Genomic DNA, 23,767 nt, shown 5'->3' with positions numbered 1-23,767 from the left:
CTATCCTTATCTCAACCAGCAAAACCCCTTGTTCCTTCCTATTATTGCTTATACTCTCTCTACAACAAAATTAGAGATAAGGGCAAAATAGTTTCTGCTGGGCATTGAGGGGGGTGGAGCGGGAGGGGGTGGAGTGGGTGGTAAGGGAGGGGGTGGGGGCAGGGGGGAGAAATGAACCAAGCCTTGTATGCACATATGAATAACAAAAGAAAAATGAAAAAAAAAACATAAATAAATATATATGTATAAAATGTGAAAAAAAAAAAACTTAAGACGGGTCTAGAGGAAGTTTAAGTACAGGATTGGACTGGGGAGAAGAGAAAGGAACAAAAAGAGGCAGTTATTAGGAAGGAAGAGGGTACCCCTAGGATGCTCAGTTAGGCTGCGGATGGGAACACCTCCCCAACACCCAGGATGCTCAGTTCGCCTATACTCTTGTAGGGGTGTCCTGGGAAGCTGGTCCCATTCCCAGAGGGAAAAATAAGGTGGGTTTCATGCTTGACACCTCCTCTGGTTTCTCTGGTCATGCCTCCATCTCGTCCCACTCTACCCATCCAAGGATTTTTGACAGCCTCCTGCAACCCCCGACCCCCCCACTCATGAAGCCTGCTCCCCTCGCAGCGGCAGCTAAGACCCGGAGAACTGGAATCTCCATTTGAAACTCCGGAGGCGCGCGAGGGCCGGCGCTGGGCATGCTCAGTGGCCGCGCGTCTGGGCTGCTGCTGGCTCTGCACTCGCCGCCGCGCTGCTGGGTTCCGGGGCTGGTGCTGGAGCCCTGCCCTCCCCCACTGCCTGTCACCCACAGTCACCGCCGCGACTGCAGGCTTCAGAGGCCGGCCACTCGCCGCCTCTGAGCGCCTCGGCCCCACCAGCACTGCCTCCTACTCCTTCTTCCTCTCCCCATCTCTTAGCGAGGTGAAGCTAGTGCTTGGTTCTGTAGGCGCCACAGACTGCTCTGCAAACCCCAGCCGGGGACTCTGCGAACAAATCCCGGGAACCTGAGGACTCTTGGCGGTGATTCTTTCTGATAGCACTTTGCCTGAAGTGGGGTTGCGGCGGAGTTTCTCCACCTCTCCATTCAAGCACTATGCGAGGAGCAGTCGGTTTCCCTGTACTGTGCCTGCTTCTTAATCTTCACGCTGCAGGTAAGGGGATGCGGGGCGTGAAGCTGGAGCAGTGCATGAGATGGGAAAACTGCACATGCTTAAGGACACTAGGAGAAGCTTGCCTGGCAAAAAAAAAAAAGCCTTACAAGGGCAACGCAGGACAGTACCTGTCAGGCAAGGGGTGAGGGAATGCACCTGTTGGAAGACTGAGACTGGAAACTTAAGCTAAAATCAGCTCTTAATTTTTTGTTTGTTTTACCCTGTATAAGAACATTTTCAACAGGAATACAGGTTTGCTTCCCCTTCTCCTCCCTTCCATCTAGCCTCTCTGCTCTGTTTCTAGGCTGGGCGCTTTTCTGCCCATTTTTTCAATAGAGAGACAAGACATCCTGCTGGATGTAACCTTTTCTACTGCAAGCGTCTCCATGCATAAGGTCTCTGGTGTAGCGAGCGCTCACAGGGACGCATTAACTGTAACCTGGCGGACCTATATCCGCTCCTAAGATTGAAATACATGGTTCACAATAATGATGGTGCTCCCGGTTCCTTTGGCCCCTGCTCTTGTCACTCGAATTTTCTAAACCAATAAGAGAAAGGAAAGGTTTCAAACAGGAGCCTCTTTTCTTTTTCAGCACCATGGTCAGCGTCGGCTGGCATTAAGCACAAACCCAGCTACAGTTTCAGAGCTGACAACCCGGGAGTAGTCACTGTCTCTGGGACAGATTCGATGAAGTCTAATCAATAGTGACAGTGAGATTGCTCCAAAATATAAATAAATTTGATACCAGACCAATATCCAGTCTCATAGAGAAGCAAATCTCAGAAAGTGCCTGGGAATTTTTAATTTGATATCACTACAGATCCTGCCTTTTGAATACATAGCACCTCTGTAGTGCAGAGACTTGCTGGACTGAATCCTTTATGATTTTCACACACAAATGAACCAAAATAAAACATGGAAGAGAGGTTTTAGGAACCCTCCTGCAACAGCAGTTGTCCATACAGTAGTCCTGTAATATCCAAATACTAGACATTTCCCTTGAGGTTGTTGCTCATCCAGGTACAATTTTTCATTAATTTCCCCATGGTGTACTATGTTCCTGGGGTACTAAGTAAAAGTAATAGTTGTGAAACTGTATTCCTTGTGATAGCTCTTTAAAAGAGTGAACTTTTTTTTTCTATGTGTGCCATAATGGGAGTGAAATAATATAGTATTTATTCCAGCTATTGCTATTTTAATATATTGTGAATCTCTTAAGTAAGTAATGTATAGAAGTGTTAAAGCTATAATTAAGTACACGTTAATTGTTGTAATTATAATGTAATATTGTGCATTTTTCAGTAGTTCTTTGCTATCTTTTGAAAACCAGGGAAGTGCTATGACTTTGTTATTAAATTATTTGCAAACAGCTGTAGTGAATCCTTTTATTATTATGTACAATCCTTTAATATTAATATATGGGATAAAAACATACACATGTGGTTATTTTTATTTACATTATCCTTTAATGATAACACTGATACAAACCTTACCAAAAAAGTTTGAATTCTTACCAAGTTCAGTAATGAATTAGCTGATCAAAAGTATCAGGGTAAACTGAGCACCAGTGGCTCACACCTGTAATCCTAGTTACTTGCGAGGCTGAGATTGGGAGGATTGTGGTTTGTGGACATCTTGGGCAAATAGTTTGCAAGACCCCCCTCCCCTCATCTCCAAAACAACCAGAGAAAAATGAACTGGATGTGTGGCTCAAACAATAGAGTGCCTGCTTTGCATCTGTGAAGGCATGAGTTCAAACCACAGTCAACCAAGAAAAAAAAATGTATCAGTTCAGTTCTTTTTGAAACTAATAAACAGATTTTGCAGATAACTTTAAACATCTTGAATATATAGCTTAAAAGTTATGAATAAACTTAAAATTAAATATGTGGAAAACATTTCTAATTTATTATTTAATTTATGGATAAAGAAAATAGAGGACTTTTGTTCATCGAAGGAGAAACCTGGAAGTCTGTAGCTCTACATTATACCTGGAGCTCTGCCAAGGGTATATTACCCAAGCCAAGTCAATCCATATCTATTTTGACTTCTTAATTAGCAGAAAAAGTGATGAAAAATAAGAGTACTCAACCAATTTGAATTTAATAAGGCAATGCATTGAAGGACTATATTTTTCAGATTTCAATTGCAATATGTTACATAGAAATTAATCATATTCATCTTTAATACAGTGCTTTAGAAAGGTGTTTTATTGCAGCAAATTGCAAGTTTAATCTAGTAATTGTCTTGCCAGTTTCATTTTGGATGCATTTTAATTTTAAACAGTAATTTGTGGGTCACAAGCTGTCATCAGACTAAAATTCATTGCAGTTATCTAATAGCATTTTAGGCCTTTTCATCAGAACTCACACAAACATAGACTTCTTGATCTAAGCTCCTGTAGATTTTAGGTCATAAGAAAATGAGTGGGTAGCAGAATAAAGGTCAAGGAATATCTGGGTTGACTTCTTTACTTGTTGAGTGTCTGAACTGATTTCTTTTACAGAAGTCTCTCCTACCAAGACAGAGGCAGACATCATATAGAATGGAAATAAATTCTATATATTCAGGAACCTTGACTAAAGAGCTAATTGATCCACTTTGGCTATTCCCAGGTCACCAGCAACTATTTTATGCTGGCAGAACTGATGAAATCTTAGAATGCCTTAGAAATGGTAGAAATTGACTAGCAGGATGTAATTGTTCTTCTTAACTGTATTAGGGACTGTTATCTTTGATGTAGCTATGCCCCTGATGATAAGGCAGCAAATTATTTTCAACTTTAGGGCCATCTCCTATCACTTGGTTATGATTACCTATAATGCTGTGAAGGAAAATAAAAAAAAAAAAAAGAACCCTGAGTTCTGACTGACTCTATAGGTAAAAATAATGTGATCTTTTTGTAATGTCTTTGGGAACAAAAGGGAGTGAGGTAATAATACTATGCAATTGACATTGGTGGTAAGATAATCCAAAGGAACTGCTGAGCAGATAACTTCTTAGAGAACTTGTGTTCAATATGGCAGATGATTTCCATAGCTCTCCTTTATAAGCAAGGTATAGTTATTGTCTATTCAACTGCTCATTTTACAAGTGAGAAGCCTGAGATCTAGAATTGTAAAGTGCTAGTGGATAGCATAGTCAGGAAGAAAACCCAGGTTCCTAGAACTATGATTGCCTACTATATAAAATCATACATTGGAGCTGAGGATGTAGCACAGTGGTAAAGCATTTGCCTAGCATGTTCAAGGCCCTGGGTTCAATCCTTGGCACTACAAAAAAGCAAGAAAGATCATGCTCTGATTCTAATAGATGAAAGCACCATTGAGTTAGGAATGCCAGCTCCTTTTTGTCGAACTCCTTATTCTCTACTCTTATGAACCAATGTAATGCATGCATTCTAGTTTAAAAGACCACATCAGGTTTATCCACGAAGGCAACTAAAGGTTACCTAAACAATAGAGATGTTTAAGAAAATAATTATGTGGAAGATCCACAAGTAGCTTGTTTTCTTCAGTGTTCCTTCTCTTTCTTCACTCAATGAGTCATATTCCACTTGAGGAGATTATACTATTGATAGGGCAGATAGTGTTTTAGGCACAAGAGAATGAATTTCTTAAGATATCTTAAAAATTCTCATCTCAAAGCTTTCTTTTTCCTAATGAATGTTTTAGTAAGAAAAACAAAAAAAAAACTGATTTTAACCATTATTCTCTCTTCAAGCACTGGGAAAAGTTATTTCCACATTGTCCTTACTGTTGTCCTTTCTAAATGCATAAAACTACCTTCAGTGTATCTTTTGACGCTGTCTCTTCACTCTTAGAGAAGAGTTCAGTAAATTTCTGTAGTCTTTGAGATGAAAGGGTTCCTATGATGTAGCCAAAATGATCTAGGATCATTTGTAGAAGTTCCATGCTCAAAAGAAAGAATAGACTGATAGTTCTAAGATGTCCCTTAGAACTCCAGAGTCAGTTTATCCTATTCAACACAGTCCCTACAATGGTCCAAGTTCTACTGGATTCTCCCCCCACCACTGCCTCATCAATATTTGTTATTAGTCTCTTGCCATGTCCCCCTTTTTTTTCTCTCTCCACTCTTCTTTCTGTTCCAAGAATACCAGGCATTTACCACTCTCATATATTTTGCTTCTTTCTTTCCTAAAACACTCTTCAATGGCCTAATCCCTCAGTAATTTCAAGTCATTATTCAAATGTTACCCTTCTTAGTGGAACCCTCACTTGCTACCCTATTTCATATTCCACCTCCTCCTAAACACTGGTCCCCTTCCCTGCTTGACTTTTTCTGAGAGGTCTTTCACCACCTAAACACATAATAGTTTACTTATTTGTTTTGCTTATTGTGACTTGCCCTCTTTGCCTTGAAATGTAAACTCCTTGACAGCTGTATCTATTGGAGATCATGCCCTGCCTAGTACCTCAGGGCAGTGTCTGGCATAAAGGCTTCTTATCAGTAAATAAATACATTGAAAAAAATAAAGACAATGCAGTGCTATTTCTGGTCTCTCCCTTTTGCATTTAATTTCTTCTTAGCACCCAGGCAAAATGCACATAGTCAACTTAGTCCCTTCCATAATAGTCTTAAACAGAATTCATCTGTCCAAAATTGATCTTACCACCCAGGTGCCTCATATGCCTGAAAGACATAGTGTTTCTGACAGACTTTGCTACCATTGTGGAACAAAGGGCAATGAGGATAGATTTGCATGAGAACAGAACTACTGATGAAGGTAATAACAAAGTCCTTCAAACTGATTGTCAAATGCTGTACTGTCCAATGCCTTGCTGGTTGGTATTTCACTTCTACCTTGAACATGTAGAAATGGCTATGATTATTAATGTAAAATACATTATTTTATTATGTATTTTAATAAAATTCACCATGGAAGGATGCATACAGTTAGTTTACACAGGGTTTAAGTCATTAGGACAAAACTACCTGCTTCTTTGGCACTTGAGAAGCATAGGAATATGTACATTGGAGATAACATGTTTCTAGTACCTTGGAGTTTATATAGTAAAAATCATAAAATTATAAAACTTCCGGGTTGCATTATCTACATTTGCTCTCTTCTTTCTGTTATACTTCTCAACCAAGTGTAATCCTCATCCTATCATCCTGTTGTTGAACATAGTTAAGAAGCTTGTTATGAAATATCTTCTTGCCAATGAATATTTATAGTATTTATCTAATTTGATCTCTCCGGATTTTGAAAATCATCTTCACTTGATTTCTTTGTTACTGTCATTGCATAGAAGGGGCTTTCATTGTGATATTTACAACTTGCTTATTATGTATTTTAATAAAATTCACCATGTCTTTGCTATTCTTTCTTAACTACCCTCTTTCCTCCCTCCTTTTCAATAGCTTTTAATGAGTTTCATTGTACTATCTTCACACACACACACACACACACACACAATGTACTTCTATAATATTTGCCCCATCATCCTTTCCTTTTCCCCCTCCTCCTACCCCAAACAGTCCCCTTTTTAAAATCATATCATAATATTATTTTTTCAGGTTTAGATTCTACATGTGAGCAAAAACATGGTATTTTTCCTTCTAAGCTTGGCTTATGTTGCTTAATATGATAATCTCCAGTTCCATCCATTTTCCTGCAAATGACAATTTTATTCTCCTTTATGGATGAATAATGCTCCATTGTATATATGTGCCACATTTTCTTTATCCGGTCCTCAATTGTTGGGCACCTAGACTGATTCCATATCTTGGCTATTATAAATAGTGCTGCTATAAACATGGATGTGCAAATATCTCTCTTGTGTGTTCACTTATATTTCTTTGACTATATGCCCAAGAGTGGTATATAAGGATTGTATGATAGTCCTATTTTTATTTTTAATTTCTTGAGAAATCTCCATTCTGATTCCCATAGTGGCTGCACTAATTTACTTTCCCACCACAGTGTATAAGGATTCTTTTTCCCACATATCCTCAACAGCATTTATTATTGTTTGTTTTCTGTATGATAGCCATTCTGACCAGGATGAGATGGAATCTCAGTATTTTTTTTATTTGCATTTCCTTTATGGTTAAAGATACTGAACATTTCTTCATGTGTTAGCCATTGGTACTTCTCCTTTTGAGAACTGCCAGCTCAGTTTATTTATCCATTTACAAATTGAATTATTTGTTCTTTTAGTGTTTAATTTTTTAGTTCCTTATCTATTCTGGATACTAATCATTTGATGAATAGCTTGCAAAATTTTTCCTTCCACTCTGCCCCTTGATTCTGCAAATTATTTCCTTCGATATACAAAAAGCTTTTTAATTTCATGCAATCCTATTTGTTAATTCTTGCTTTTATATCCTGAGCAATTAGAGTCTTATTTAGAAAGCAATTCCCTAGGTTTATATCATCAAGTGTTTTACCCTGTATTTTCCTATGGCAGTTTCAAAGTTGGAGGCCTTAAATTTAGACCTTTGATTCATTTTGAATTGACTTTTATACAGGGTGAGAGATAAAGATCTAGTTTAAGTCTTCTACATGATGATATCCAGTTTTCCCAATAGTATTTGTTGAAGAGAGTGCCTTTTCTCAAACACAGTTTTGGTCATTGATTCTTATTTATAGATATTATCTCCTTGCTTCTTTCATCTCTCCAGTCATTCCTCAGTTTGTGCTTTTAGTATTTCTCTGAGTATTGTATTATATAATGGTTTGTACTCTCCAGAGATATTTTTGTTATTTTCTTTCTATCAAACTCCATGGATAATTTTATTCAGTCCTACCCATCAGATTCCAAATATCCATATCTCTATCTCTGATGTGTCTCTTGAACTCCAGTACTATATATACAAGTACCTAGAATTCATTTATTGGACATGCTACAAGAATCTGAAGTCTAACTGTTCATGCATAGTACTTCCCATCTCTTTTGCTCTTATTTTTATCTTACCTATCCTTGGGAATAATACTAGGAACCCCCACAATTGCCCATCTAAAACTAGCAACTTATCCTAGACTATTTCTTTGCTGTTTTTATCTAAAAGTTTCCCAACCCTTCTCACCAAATCTTCTCAACTCTCTAAGTTCATGTCACTGCTTTAAGATCGGTCTTTTTGTTTCTTCTATAATATCTTAGATAAACTCTTCTCAAATCCATCCTTCGTAATAATTTCAGAGGTAAAATCTGTTATCTCTTTATAAAATTCTTTCATAAAGCTATGTACTTTTCCTTCCTTTAGCATACATTCCAAAATCATCAGCATGGTGAAGTCTTTCATGATCAAATCTTTTCTAACACCATCCTTATTTCCTGCAATTGTGTCCTCCATTACACACAACTGTCATACCAAGACCAAATTTCATTTGACTTGCCATGTCTTGAATCCTTCACTCATCCTGTTCTATTTGACTTAAAAAAGATTACAGACAGATTTGACTTGAAAAAGATTACAAGATAATTTTGTGTTCATTGAGCATGTTGCTATATACAGAATAGTAGTGTATTGAACTCTTCCTAGATGAATACATATTCTTCTATGGTTCTCTAGTACTACTTAAGAATGGGAATTAGCTCAATTTCTTTGTTTTAAAAAGATAAAAGCATTAGGTAAGCAACATATCATGAGAATTGGGCACTAAAGAACAGACTCAGGATTCCTAACCTTGATTACTGATTGATTATCACCTATCCTACAATAGCAAATCTTGACCATTTACACATTCAAAATCTGGTGTGAGTGTGAGGCAGTAGCTTCAATAAATCAAGACCCAAAATATCCAAACCATTCTTGCTCCCTCAAACAAAAAAACAAACTATAACAGAAAATGTCTGTGTATCTGGAAGGTTGTATGGTTTTTCTTTCTCTCATTTTATGAGGAGATGGTCTGTATAGAGCCATAAGTTTTTGGATCCCACACATTTTTTCTTAGAGAGAATATGCTTGCACCTGAAGAGCAGAGATTGGTTTATGAATTATTAACAGCCTCTTTTTATGAAATAGTAGAATCATAGATCAAAGCACATCCATTGCCATTTGTATTAATTATAACACAGATGCTATATTTTATAAGCTTATTGTTAAATCTTTTTAAAGTTATTTTATGAAGTCATATTTGAAAAAAGAAAAAGCCATTTCCCTTAAAAGGATGTTTTGAAAGAATGTCAAATTATTTACAAATGTTGACACATTTGTCATCAATGTGTCATCAATGTGTTCCAACATAAAGGATTTTAATACCTTTGAAAAAGAAAGATTCAATGGTAAATTATTGTCTTAAGATCAAATTTCCTAATGCTATGTACTTTATAATAATGTAACAATAAGTGCCTATTATTATAATGATACTTACCATGGAGTGACAATTCACACATTTATATTTTGAGCATTAGCACTTTTCATCTAAATCATTTTTCTCATGATGACTGTTTAGACTTTCTTCATAATCAAATCTCATTTGATTTAAATATATTAAGATGACAATGCCCATTGAAATGCAGCTGTATGGACCAACAGCAAAGCAAAACTAATTGTTTACATTAAGCAACAGTCTAGCTCAATATGTACAGTTGCACTGAAGTAAATGACAAGTTTAGTGAGGACATGTTTTATTTTTTCCTAGTTCAAATCTAAATCTATGTCCATTTTCTGATTTAAATGAGACTGGCCAAAGACAATCCTAAATTATTGATTCCTTAGGAAGAAGCACTTAATGAACACAGAGTAAAAGCAAATCATAATGATTCACTGTCCTAAATCACAGTATGCATAAAACAAGACTTTATGCTCATTTTGCCATAGTAATGATCCAATTCTTGATAGAGACTGGAGAGAAAATGAAACAATATGAATAAGTGCACACAGTTAGCTCTCACCAATGAATGACTTTTACTTACCTGAGAAAGATGCTCTGTGGAGTATGCCAAATATAATATCAGGGTGAGTTAAACTAAAAGATCATTGATCTATTAATATAAAGGTATGGTTTTGAATTATAAGCAATTTGCTTCGTCATCTTCATTCAATACAGGTTTTCCTTTTTTTTTTTCATTTCTCCTGGGAAGAAAAATTAAATAGCTTAAACAAATCAGTAAACAGAAAATTAAAATATAGGGAAAATGACATAATTAAGATAACTTTTAGCAGAATACTACAGTAGTATGAGTTAAATGGGATAATGTTTGTAAACCTTCACTGTCTTAATAAGAGCCATAAAAATGCTGGTTATCATTTGATCGAGGAATGAGAAAGTGTGTGTAATAAATAATTATCTGGCATCTTGGAACAATTTCTCATTCTTTTTGAGTTTGAGCCTGTGCTGGAGAAACACACATGACTGGGATAGTTTATAGATGCTAACTGTTTTTGTCAGTTGCACCTCATCTGGGTAGTTTTCTTCTACTATAGGCATAAGCCTAGCCATATGTGCAAGGTTATAGTAGATTTTTGAAGCTCTAAAACATCTGCTTGCCCACCAAGTCTTTCTTCCAATGTCTTATCTAAAAGTTCCATCTAAACATGGGTTCTAGCATCATGACTTCAGCAGGTTCCTATTTAAATACATGTGAAATGCAAATTTCTCTTTGGTTTAGATTGTGTTAAGTAACATGCACATGAAAATGTGTAACATGTGCATCAGTCCACAAATCTGAAATATCTAGTTCCTACTATGCTGTCTTGCTTAAAGAGTGAAACAAACTCGTACTTGGAACCACCTCCCTAATTTTTTCCTTTAGAGATGCACAAAAGGTGACAAGTTCAAGTGTACAGTCAAGCTGATAGTCACAGTTCTACAGTTGTGGAACTGTTGTCTGCTGCTGTGGCAATCTTCTTCTCTACTGACCAACTTACACTCTCCTGCTTACTACTTGTAGCTCATGGAGCTTCTACATCATTGGGCTACAGATCCATTTGAAAAGGTTCCTAGATTTCTACTAGGAAAAAACAAGGCTGTTTGCATGTAAAGGAATAGCAGGAAGAGGACTGAGATATGGGAAGAACATATATTAGGGATGGTCAAAGACAGCTCCAAGTGTTTGCCTGTTACCTAACACCAAGGCTACTCAGCCACACCTGATCTTCCAGCAATCCTCTCTTTGATGACTATTTCAGAAGTCTGTACTACATATAGGTTCAGCATCACTCACTTGGAGACCTGCAGTCCACCAGAATTCAATTGTAGAAACTTTTTCATGGTGTTTTCCTTCTTTATGCAAATCCAATGTTTCCATGCCTCTAAACATTCCCCAATAGTTAGGAAGCTCCTTGCAGTGGTTTTCATAATGACTTGCAAGCTTAGTCCAACTAGGAGCAGCTCCTGACATCTCTAGGCACCTTGTATCTTCAAAGCATCAGGATTTCTCACCAGGTATTGCTGGTTACCTTTGAGTGGTTTCTTTTCCCAAGGCTGGGTATGCCTGATATTAAGTGTGCTTGAATAATAATTTTTTCATTCTGTTTGCAACTTCTAAATATGAGCATGCACTGAAAACATATTATACATAAATATTATATGAGAATGTAATCAGAAAGTCTCCTCTCAAGGTAAACTTTGGATTTCATAGGAAAGAAACAAATAGATTTCTTAATAAGAAAGAAAGGGGAAAATCCTTTCTTTTAGTGTGTTAAACTCTATCCTAAATCTCTATGGTGTGTTAAACTTTATCATATATACATTTATTTATTTTTAATGAATTTATTAGCATATAATAATTATACAGAGGATATACTGTGGCATTTATATATGTGTTTAAAATACATCTTAGTTGTATTTAACTTCTCTATCATTCTCCCTCTGCCCCCTTTCTTAGAACAATTTCAATAGGTTTCATTTTTCTGTTTTCATATATGGCTACAAAATATATCCACCATATACACACTCATTCTCTCTTTCCTTGTACCTACCACCCTACCACTGAGATCCACTCCTAGAAAAGGTTTATTTTTCCTTCTTGCCCTTCATTTTTTTCAATTAAGTGTATATTGATAGTCAAAGGAGGTTTCTCCTTGGTGGTTTAGGTCTGTATACATTGTGCTTTTCTATCACAGATCATTTTTTAAGTAATCATCTCACCCTTTAGGATAGAAAGTATGTTTTTTAAGTTTGAGAATTTTATTTATTTTTCCATTCATTTTTATTAGCATATACTAATTGTACAAAATAATGAGTTTCAATATGACATTTTCATGCATGTATATAATATACTTTGATCAGATTTACCACCCCCCACACACATACATAATTACCTTCTCTTTTTCCTTCTTTCCCCTCCTTTAAGTCCCAAATAGTCTTCCTTCTACTTCCATGTCTTCTTTTTTTAAAATCTAGATTCTACCTATGGAGAAAACATCTGGTATTTGTCTTTCTGAGTCTGGTTTCTTTCACTTAATGTGATGATCTCCAGTTCCATCCATTTTACACAAATGACTTAATTTCATTCTTCTTTATGGCTTAATAGCTTCATTGTGTCTATATACCACATTTTCTTTATCCATTCATGTATTGATGGACATCTAGGCTGACTCCATAACTTTTCTATTGTAAATAGTATTGTAATAAAAATGAGTATGTGGGTGTCTCTACTGTATGTTAACTTAGATTTTTATGGGTATTTACTCAGGAGTAGTATAGCTAAATCATATGATATTTCTATTTTTAGTTTTGTGAGGAGGAAAATTTGTTTTATAATGGTATTTGTACTTAAGAAACAATAGGCCTTAACTCATATACCACAAAGAAAAACCCTAAGGCTCTAAAATCTGACTACCCATTTTTTTCCACTTAATGATGAAATTCTCTGTGTCCCTTCCTAATCTGTAAGACAGGTTTAACATCATGGCAACTACCAATCAAGCAGTTTGAGGATTTAACAATCTAGTGTACGAATTTGGGATATACTGCATATATATCACTGTGACTTGGAAATGTCACAGTGAAACTCCCTGTACAGCCATCTTCAACAAACAAAAATGTCTTTTTGCAAGAATGGAGAACTAGAAGGTAAAACAGGCCCTGTGTGGAGGTTGGTACCGGTGGGAGGGGAGGATATAAGGGAAGGGTATGGAAGGGTGAGTATAGTGGAAATATTATGTACTCATTCGTGAAAATGGAAAAATGGGACCTGTTGAAACTGTTCCAAGAACTGGGGGAGGGAGGATAAAGGAGACGATGTAAGAACTTTGGTAAATGTCACAATTCCTAGTACAATAATAATAAAAATTTAAAAGAAACTATTCTAAGAATGGAAAGAGGAAGATGAAGAATGATGGAAGACATGAATTTAGCTAAGATATATAGTGAGCATTTTTGTAAATGTCACAATGTACCCAAGTACAACAATAATGTGATCATAAAAAATAAAAAACTTTTGCATAAGGCCCCATAGTATGAATCTTGGAAAGCTGAAAATATTCAATAACTAGTAGCTGGAAGAGTTATTTGACTAGCATGTGGAAATTTCTTTTCAGATATGGAAAGAAAAAAATGTGTAGATATCCAGCATCACAAAAAATTGCACATTGACTTTTGGGATATTTTTAATAAATCACTCTAAAGCCTTCTTTTATAAGGAATGCATGCCACAAAAATCAAATTGGCATGCATCCATTAAAAATACTGGTAGGACCTTTATCTTATAAATTTGAAAATGTTCATAAGTAGCAAATTTGTGTTGCAGGAACTAAATGCCACTTTTACAACTTAAATATGTAAATTGTATGATCTCCTTAACAGGTAGAATCTTAAAAAAACTGATCACATAGATGTAGCTACTTGGATTGTGAGAGGCTGAGAGAGTTATAGGGGATGGGGAGATGCTGATGAAAAGATACATAATTATCATTAGATAGCAGGAATATTTTCTTTTAAGTACAGAATAGGTAAATATGTAGAGACAGAATGTAGTTAAGTGATTGCCTGGGTGGGGCAGTTGGGGGCAGAGGATGAGTGGAGAGAGGAATGGAGAATGACTGCCAATGGTCATGGAGCTTCTGTTCTGAGTGATGAAAATGCACTAAAATCTATCATGGGAATGATTGTACATCACTCTGAACAAACCAAAAATCATCATATTGTACACATTAAGTGTGTGAATTCTATGATGTGTGAATTATATCCCAATAAAGTTTTTTTAAAAAGCTGAAGTTTATGAAAGAAAAACATACTCTAACCATCAGAAGCACTGCAATAGTAGACAACTTTGGTGAAGTATCCATTACTTTCAGAGTAGGGGAAAGACATGAGGACATGTAGTATCATTATTCCTGCCTCCCACTTCACAAACTATCTGAATTTACAACACCCAGCAAGGACCAAAATGCCCCTCTTACAAAGCTGAGCTTCACTTAGAAAAATATGTATGTGAAAAGCAGAGTTAGAAATTCTAAACCAAAAAAAAAATTTAATTAAAAGAGGCTTTGTCTACACCAATACTTCCCTTTGTCCTTTTGGTTGGAGATTGGAGTAATTTTTATACCCTGGGAGAGATTCTGTTCAGATTGAGTGAGAGATGTGCCTTTATTGTGCAAAGTGGGAGAGGGGGTTTTATTAAAGAGAGGAGAACCAGCATGATGCCCTATGACAGGTCCATTCTTAACAGACCAGTTTAAGAGAAAAATACATCTGAAAGCTGAAGACATGGAAAGCAATTCTCTCTCCATTCCTGTGAATGCCTTGATAACACTACATATTTATCTGCCATGGTCTGAGTATTCCAGCTTGAAGATCTGGTCCACATTTCTCGGGATGTGTGTAGGGGGGAAGAGCATGCACTTCATGAAAACAAAGAAGGCTCCCACATATACCACCTGGGAAAAGGGCATCCTGTTTACCCCTCAGTTAAGTTTTGCTGAGTCTGCTGTGAATTCCCAGTGGGTGCAGGGGCAATGCCTGCCTGACTTGGTCTGCCCTGTGCCAGAGGCAAAGGTGCCTCTGGTCCTGCATCCCTCTCCCAGTAGCATAAGCTCTCACTGCAGGCAGCCACCCCTGACCCTTGGCCATTTATACCTTGAAGTTTACCCTCCAGACTCAGCCTTCATCTCCAACTCTCTCTCTCTTCTCCACCCCCAACTGAAATGTGTAATTCTTAGATAGATCTCTTCTCAGCTAGCCATATTTTGAAAGGATATACACTGATCTACTCCAAAAAAGAATTGTTGTTGATTCTCTAGTGAATCTTTATTTTTCAAAAGAATCATTAGAAGCTAGTACAGTAACTCACAACTGTAATCTCAGCTGCTTGGGCATGGAAATAAGAGAATCATGGTCTGAAGCCAGTCCAGGGAACAAGTTAAACATGGTAGTGCCTATAATACCAGCTATGCAATAGTTATAGGTAGAAGAGTCTCAGTCAGAGGCCTATCCTGAAAAAAGTGCAAGACCCTATTTGAGAAGCAACTAAAGCAAAAAAGAGCTGGGATTGGGGCTCAAGTGACAGAGCATTTGCCTAGCAAATGTGAGGTCCTGAGTTCAAACCCCCAATACTACCCCCTCAAAAAATCATTAAAGAGCAGTACCTTAGCTATGTAGCATTAATTTCAAATGGTGGATGAAGGGACTAGAACAGTGTGGAATAGAAGTGGAGGCCCAAAGGGACTCCAAAGCACTGTTCAAATCCCTATATTTAGAGAAGCAGGACAGGGATCTCTTTAAAAGGTAGACTGTGGATCTCCTTTCTTACCCACCCCTCTCCTAATACATGGCATTCATATCCCTATAATCTTACTATGGCAAGATCGAAGTTTTCTATGTGTTCTGATATTCATTTTGCTGTGTTTTAATATAATTCCTAATCTGCTATGAGAATTATTCTTAAAACAGACTCTTTGTCTTGAAATAGAACATTGGCAAACTCTGCTGCAATGAAGATAGTTTTTAATCCTTATAATTACTAATAAATAATTATAATTCAGCTGTTTGCATAATAACAAATGGTGTATAAAAATTAGATTTTCCAAATAAGCTACTTCATAAACTAGTAACTGCATCTAGAGCTCAGTTCCTATAACTTCTGTAAAGATTTATATTTCTCAGCTTCCCAGCCACATGAGCAGTTTTCTGCACTTCTGCATGTGCCCAGGGGGCATATCTTGAAGAAGGTCCTCCCTTAATGGCTATGTAGAATTTAACACATGAGAGCTTTTGCTCCTGTTAACCTCCCCTCCAAGCATCTTGAACTCCATTCTTCAGAAACTTGGGGGACCTCTGACTGCCTCTGTCTGATCTGAAATAAATTCAACTTCTTCCACAGAGTCCAAGGCCATTCCTTCTTCTTGACTTATGTCTAGTCACATTGTCCCAAAGGGTACTGCTCCAATTGTATTGTGTTCCATCTGTGTTACAGATATTTACCAAATGAAAAATAACTCTATTAAAGCCAGGCAAAATTAGGAAATGTGAAACTCTTTCATTGCAGTTTTACTACCAGCATATAGCACACAATGGGTTTTTTCTGAAATGGCTGTCAATTCCACAACTCCTAAATAGAGATTTTTCACTGTGCAGGTCAACTTTCAATGGATGAGATAAGCATAAATAAAGAAGGGATTTCCAGAGTATTTACACTGGAATGGCTTTTATTTAATGGACTATTTGAGTAATGTGAAAGAATGTTTATATCAAAGAATATGCAGAAAAAGTTTATAAGATGCCTTAATTCCAAAAATCCCTTACTCCTGTAGGGTTCAGGTTTTCCCCTAAATAGAGGAAAATAGAACTAACTTATAAATGTTGGTTTCCTTATTTTTATTGTAGATACATCAGACACATCATAGCCAAACGTGGTGCATTTAGTATTAAAACTATCACAGCACCTCCTGGTGAGATTACAGTTTCACATCTTAGTGATCAGTGCCCATAGATAATATCTTAGGGAAACCTGTCCTGGAAAGGGGGCAAGCATATTCAAGCCTTTGGGTTGGTTTGTTTTTATGGTTTTGATAAATGTAATCCTTGTCACCTTATAGAAATCCTAATTTGTTCTTTACTTTTTATGACAAAATATCTGGTTTAAGGATGAACATTTTTGTCAAACTGGTTATCTGGTATCAGAATACAAAACAAATGTGTGTCCATGTAAATGCATATGTATACATACATATGTGGTCAGAACATGACAAATACATGCAAACTGAATTCTATAAAATCGGTTTTATATATATGCATGGCTTTAGTGGACTCTTTCACAGCAGTGGTGTAAATTCATAGAGTCCAAGGAGGTTATTCTAACAGAAATTAATTGTATTTTGGGAAGGCTGTAGTGTTTATCTGGAGGGTTCTGTGTTGGTGTGGTGGGTACTTTTAACTAGAAATTGGTATTGTGGTGAAATCTTGGGTTACATTATCAACATAAGTAAAGAACAATTGGACAATAGTTTTAACATTAGCCTTCTTATATCAAAGATATCACTTCTCTAAATCCTTGCTTCTATAAGTTCCCAAAAGCTCCTTTACTGTACTTATGGAAAGACATCTCTTGAGAAAAAAGCCAGGACTATGAAAAATCTTCACAACTGAATTAAAACTTCTCTTTTACTGAAGTACATTTCCATTCTAGTTTTAGATAGACATTTTTCATGTAGAAATTCCTGAGGAAGCTCCTGTTGTTATCCATTTATCTCTCCTTTCTAGAGAAAAAAGGGTTAGCAATGCTTTAAAAACAATACTGTTCTTTTCACAAAATGACGAAAACGCAAAGTTGACTTCTTTTTGGTTACTCACTGTTTGTGTTCTTTGAAGACCACATTTTCATTTTTTGTTCCTTTTTATAAGTTACTGATATTGATTTAAAGCTTGCAATGCAAGCACTTATTATGAGAGGTGTACAAAAGCCCCCTCTCCTTGTGCATCTAGGAATAACCAACATTGAATTTAAAATAATGAATCCTAATGCACTTTAACTTAACAGTGTAATTTTATACATTCCTCTTTCCTTTGTTAAAGATCTCTTCAGAGACTAGTAAGGTCATATCAGAATAAAATTTCAGTTGTGTAATTTTATGACCATCAAAATTCACTGGTTATTCTCATGTAAGTATTTCTTCTATGATAAGAAAAAAGACTTATTTTAAATGCAGCTGAGTATCTTTGACAAGCCACTTAAAATTCTATGAAATACACTATTCCTCATAGATGGAGAAAATTATTACTGAGCACTCAACAAAGAGGAAGAACCCTACCACACATCTTATATCAACTTTCCCCCTCATTCTTTACAAGAATTCATTTTTTACTCTCCTGAAATCCCCCAATCTTTCTATCCTTGTCTTCTGTTTTTTGAGATGACTTTGATTCATTTTAGAGAAAATAGAAACATCAGAAAATAATTTCCTTAATTTCCACCACCAAACTTACTAACAGCCCTAATTTCCTCTACCAGAACCACACATTGTAATGAAAGAAATACTTTATTCCAATCCAAAGCTTGTCCCTCTGCCTGTGCTTTGGATCATATGTCCTCCTATTTTCTGGGGGAGCTCAGACTACTTATTTTTCCAGCTGCTTTCTTAAATGTCTTCAATCACTACTTCTCAAGGAATTCCTGTCTGTGAAGTATTAGCTGTGCTAAAATCTCTCCTATCTTAAAAAAGCAAAATAAAAACAAATCCCCCAGCCCTTTCCCATCCTGATAACACAGTGGTCTCCTGCACTCAAACCTGTTGAAAAATTTGTCCACATAGTTTTGTTTCTACTTTATTTCCCTCTCTCTCATCAATCCAATTAAATCTAGCTTTCTCCCTTTCCTCCCATACTGAAATAACTTTCTATAAAATTCATCAATTATTTTTCAATGATAAAGATTGACATTGAGTTATAAGAAAAGATGCCTTTGATACAGTTTTGAGTGAAAAAAGTATCTTGTAAAATAATATAATCTATTGACTTTTGGTGTATAGCTCTATGAATTTTAAAACATGTATAGATTCATGTAACCACCACCACAATCTGACACAGAACATTCTAATCACTTCAAAAAAAAGAAAAAGAAAAATCCATCTTTCATGCTATCTCTCTCCTTGCCCAGGAAACTCTAATATCTATTGATCTTTCTTTCATCACCATAGGTTTTTGTCTTTTTGAGAAAGTCATATAAGTGGGAAATTCAGTGAACTTTTGAAACTGTCTTCTTTCACTCAGTGGAATGCCTTTTAGATTCATCCAAGTTGTGTGGACCAACAATTCATTCCTTTTTATTGATGCGTAATACTTAGTGGTATAGATATATCATGGTTTATTTACCAATTAACCCTTAGAAGGACATTTTTTGTAGAGTTGCCGCAAAAATTTTGCATATTTTTATGTGAACATATTTTTTTTTTCTCTAAGGTAAGTATACAGAAATGGAGTTGCTGGGTCATATGGGAAGTATATATTTAACTTGATAAGAAACTGTCAAGCTGTCCATTTATTTCAGATCCTTTCCAATACTGAGTATTGTTAGCACTTTCATTTTAGAATACTAAAATGAAATTCTTATCAGTTTTAATATACATTTCCCTACTGACTATTGAACTTGGACACATTTTCATTTACTTATTTGCCACTCATGTATCCTCTTTAATGATGTACCTGTTCAAGTCTTTAGCCCATTTTTAAATTTGATTGTTTGCTAACTGTTGAGTTTTGAGAGTTGTTTATATAGCCTGGTTACCACTGCTTTTTCAGATATATGATTTGCAGTTATTTTCTCTTACTCTTGTACCTACTCCTGTATCTTACACAGAGCATTTCTTTTATTATTCTAGTGATGTCCAGTTTATCAACTACTTTTTGTAGGTTATGAACTTGATGTTATAACTAAGCACTCTTTTCTAGCCTGAGATAATAAATATGTTCTATGATTTCTTCTAAAAGTTGTATGGTAATGCATTATACATTTAGATCTATGATCTTTTTAAATTAATTTTTATATAAACTGTAAAGTTTAGGCAAAGATTCATTTTGTTGTATGAAGATGTCCAGTCATTTAAACATAATTTTTTGTTCTACTATAATTTTGAAAAACTATTATTTCACTATTGATTGTCCATATTATCAAAAGTAAAATGGAAATTCTTTCTCCGGATATCTTTTTTTTAATTTTAGGTGGCAGTTATTTAATTTTAACTGACAAATTGTAATTATATGCATTTATGGGCTACAGCCTAATGTTTTTATATATCTATATACTGTGGAATTATTAAATCAAACTTATTAACATATATTAACCCAACATTTTTGACATGATTTGAAATGTATTCTATGAGTTACCTTGAAATGCACAATATATTACTATTGACTATAGTCACCTGCTGTGCAATAGATTTCCAGGTTTATTCCTCCTGTCCATCTGAAACTTTATCCTCCCCTACAGCAACCTCTGGTATTCATTCTATTCTCCACTTCTAAGTTCAGCTTTTTAGATTCTATAAGTGAGAATCAAATAGTATTTGTCTTTCTGATTGACTGCTTTTACTAAGCATAATGTCCTCCAGGTTCATCCATGATGTCACAAATACTCAAACTTCCTTCTTTACTAAGTCTAAATAGTATTCCATTGTGTGCATATATCAAATTTCCCTTATCTATTGATAAGGATCTGTTGATAGGCACTTGGATTGATTCTATATCTTGACCACTGTGTATAATGCTACAATGAAAATGGACATTAGAATGCAGGTATCCTTTCAACATACTGGTTTCAATTTCTTTAGATATATACTCAGAAGTGGGAAGCCAGGAGCTAGTAACTCACACCTGTAATCCTAGCTACTCGGGAGGCAGAGATCAGAAGGTTTTCTATTCAAAGCCAGCCCAGGCAAATAGTTCTTGAGACCCTGTCTCAAAAATACCCAACACCAAAAAGGGTTGGCAGAATGGCTCAAGTGGTAGAGCACCTACCTAGCAAGCATGGGCTCTGAGTTCAAACCCCAGTACCACCAAAAAAAAAAAAGTAGAATTTCTGGGTCATATGGTAGTTCTATTTAGTTTTTCTAGGAACTGCCATACTGTTTTCCCTCAATGCTGTAATTTATATTTCCATCAATAATGTATAAGGGATCACCTTTTTGTATATTCTCACCAACCCTCATTATCTTTCATCTTTTGGATAAAAGTCATTCTAAATACATATGAAGTGATATCTCATAGTTTTAATTTGCATTTCCATAATGATAAATGAGGCTGAGCATGTTTTCATATTTCTGTTGGCCATTGTATGTCTTATTTAAAGAAATATCTGTTTAGGTCCATTATCAATTTTTAAAGTAGATTATTTTCTTGCTGTTCAGTTCTTTAAGTTCCTTATATGTTTTGGAAATTAGCCCCTGCTATGGTTTGAATGTTTCCCCCAAAGTTTCTGTGTTAAAAACTTAAACCCACTGCAAGAGTGTTGAGAAGTGGAACCTTTAAGATATCATTAAATAATGAGAGATCTATTGTCATGAGTGAATTAATGTTATTATCTCTAGGAATAGGTTAATTATCTCACAAGTGGATTTGTTAAAGATGTGAATTTGACTATCTCTCTCTCACTCTCTCTTTCTCTCTCTCTCTCTTTCACTTTTACACTCATGCTTTATTGCCTGTTCATCTTTCACCATGGGATGATTGAACAAGTTGGCCCTTGCTTGAGGGTCCCAAGCATGAAAATGAAAAAAAGAGGGGGAAGATGGGAAAGATTGCTCCTGTACCTCTGAGCATTGTGAGTTCCCATTTTCAGAATTTGTTTTTTAGAGTTAGACTATTTCTCCTGAAGTTCTCTTTGTCTGCTCACTGGTATCCTCTATGGGTTGACTAAAGAGGTGGAAGGGGACATATGGATGATAAACTTCCTGCTGGTGCTCTGAAACCGAATTCTGTTTCTCAGTCTCCTGGCTATCCCATATTATTTACTTTCCAGAGTACTCAAATGTCTATTTTATGAATTTCTATACAGGATTTGTAATTCTGTTAGTGTGAGTAACAGGGTAGGGTGTGCTTCTCTGTCCTACAGATTTACAAACTTCATTGTCAACATAAATAGCAACAAATGTTGGCGAGGATGTGGGGAGAAAGGAACCTCACACGCTGCTGATAGGAATGTAAATTAGTACAACCAGTATGAAAAACAGTATGGAAGCTCCTCAAAAAACTGAAACTAGATCTGCCATATGATCTAGCAATACCACTCCTAGGGATATACTCAAAGGAAAGTAAGTCATGTTACAATAAAGGCACCTGCACACCCATGTTTATTGCAGCATTATTCACAATAGCTAAACTATGGAAACAGCCAAGATGCCTCACTACTGATGAATGGATTAAGAAAATATGGTATTTATACACAATGGAATATTATTCAGTCATAAAGAAAAATGAAATTTTGTCATTTGCAGGTAAATAGATGGAGCTGGAGAACATCATCTTAAGGGAAGTTAGCCAGGTTCAGAAAGCCAAAAGTCACATGTTTTCTCTTATATGTGGAACATAGACCTACTACAAATAAAAGCAATATAATGATAAACAGGTCATAGTAAGGGGAGATCAGTAAGGGGAGTAAGAAGTTAAGAAGATGAACATGGTTGATGTACTTCCTATACAAAAATGAATACAGAAATTTTAAACCTGTTGAAAACACCATAAGAAGGGGACTAAGGTAGAAAAGAGAAAAACAGAGGGGATGAACCAATTCAGGTTATAATACATACATGCATGGAAATGTTACAATGGAATGCTCTGTATAGCTTTTTCTTTTTTTTGAGCTTCACTGAAAAATTTTATTTCTTTGAAACATAAAAATATTGTCAGCTTGAGAATAATTCCACTGTAATATGTAGATCGTCTTGCCATTTAAACTAGAAGACGTCTTTTTCTTTCTTTTTTGACCCTTGATAAAATTTTATCCAAAAAACAAGATATGTGTGTGTGTGTGTGTGTTTTAAAACATGAACCATTAGAGAATGAAATTTGATATTGAGAGTAATTTCAGTTTGGCAGTCCCTGTTTTTTTTATGCTCTTTAAGGACAGAAGCAGAATGAAAGGATCACTAGCTCCAATTCTTGTTGACATAACAAGTGATGAAATAAAAAAAGAAAACCCACACCCCAAACAAGGTCAAGTGACCACATTCCTGTTGGGGCCACATTGGCTATTTTCCTGGGATTTACTGTGTCTGGTATTCACCTTGGTTTCCCCACTGTGAGTCCACAAGCAGCTTTCTGGTAGCTCTGCAAAGTTGCAAGCCTCCAGCTAGCTCCGCAGTGTTTCCTATAACTGTGACCACATTCTGTAGTGGGGTGGGGGACAAACTCTGTAAGTATATAACTCAGCTCCTGGCACAAATCAGAGCTCAGGGCTTTGAGAAATTATCTCCCCCGAGTCTGCTAGCATAATAAACTCCCTGCTTCCTATGAAAATGGTCTTGCTGACTTTGTTTCCCTTGCCAATCCCACATTTCCTCCCATGCCTCCAAGGTAAAAAATTTGAGTACTTTTAGTAACAATTCAGGATTCATTCTTATCTCCAACCTGCTTCACCAGTGGAAGTTTAGAGTCATGATTTTTTTTTAGGTATTTATACATACATATATATATATATATATATATATATATATATATATGGAGAGAGAAAGAGAGAGAGAGAGACTCATATAGATGAGAAATGATTTTTAAAAGTCC

The 23,767-nt window shown here is 35.9% G+C and overlaps 1 protein-coding gene across 2 annotated transcripts in view; it reads left to right on the top strand.

Moving 5' to 3' along the window:
- Positions 1 to 726: 726 nt before the first annotated feature.
- The window catches only part of Ptprr (protein tyrosine phosphatase receptor type R), a 253,736-nt gene continuing 230,695 nt past the window's right edge, over positions 727 to 23,767 (top strand). The window contains exons 1-2 of one of the 2 annotated variants that reach the window (XM_074083916.1): positions 727 to 1,145; positions 21,728 to 21,812. Coding sequence is in view for 1 of the 2 variants with exons in the window: in XM_074083915.1 (XP_073940016.1) it covers positions 1,088 to 1,145 (58 nt within the window). In the remaining variant the exon portion in view is untranslated. The remainder of the gene's footprint in view (positions 1,146 to 21,727; positions 21,813 to 23,767) is intronic. The other variant, XM_074083915.1, reaches the window with a different exon arrangement.

The sequence above is a fragment of the Castor canadensis genome, chromosome 8 (genome assembly GCF_047511655.1).
Source record: "Castor canadensis chromosome 8, mCasCan1.hap1v2, whole genome shotgun sequence".
NCBI classification, from domain to species: Eukaryota; Metazoa; Chordata; class Mammalia; order Rodentia; family Castoridae; genus Castor; species Castor canadensis.
Note: the sequence above shows the minus strand (reverse complement) of the source record. Positions and strands in the feature narration are given on the sequence as shown.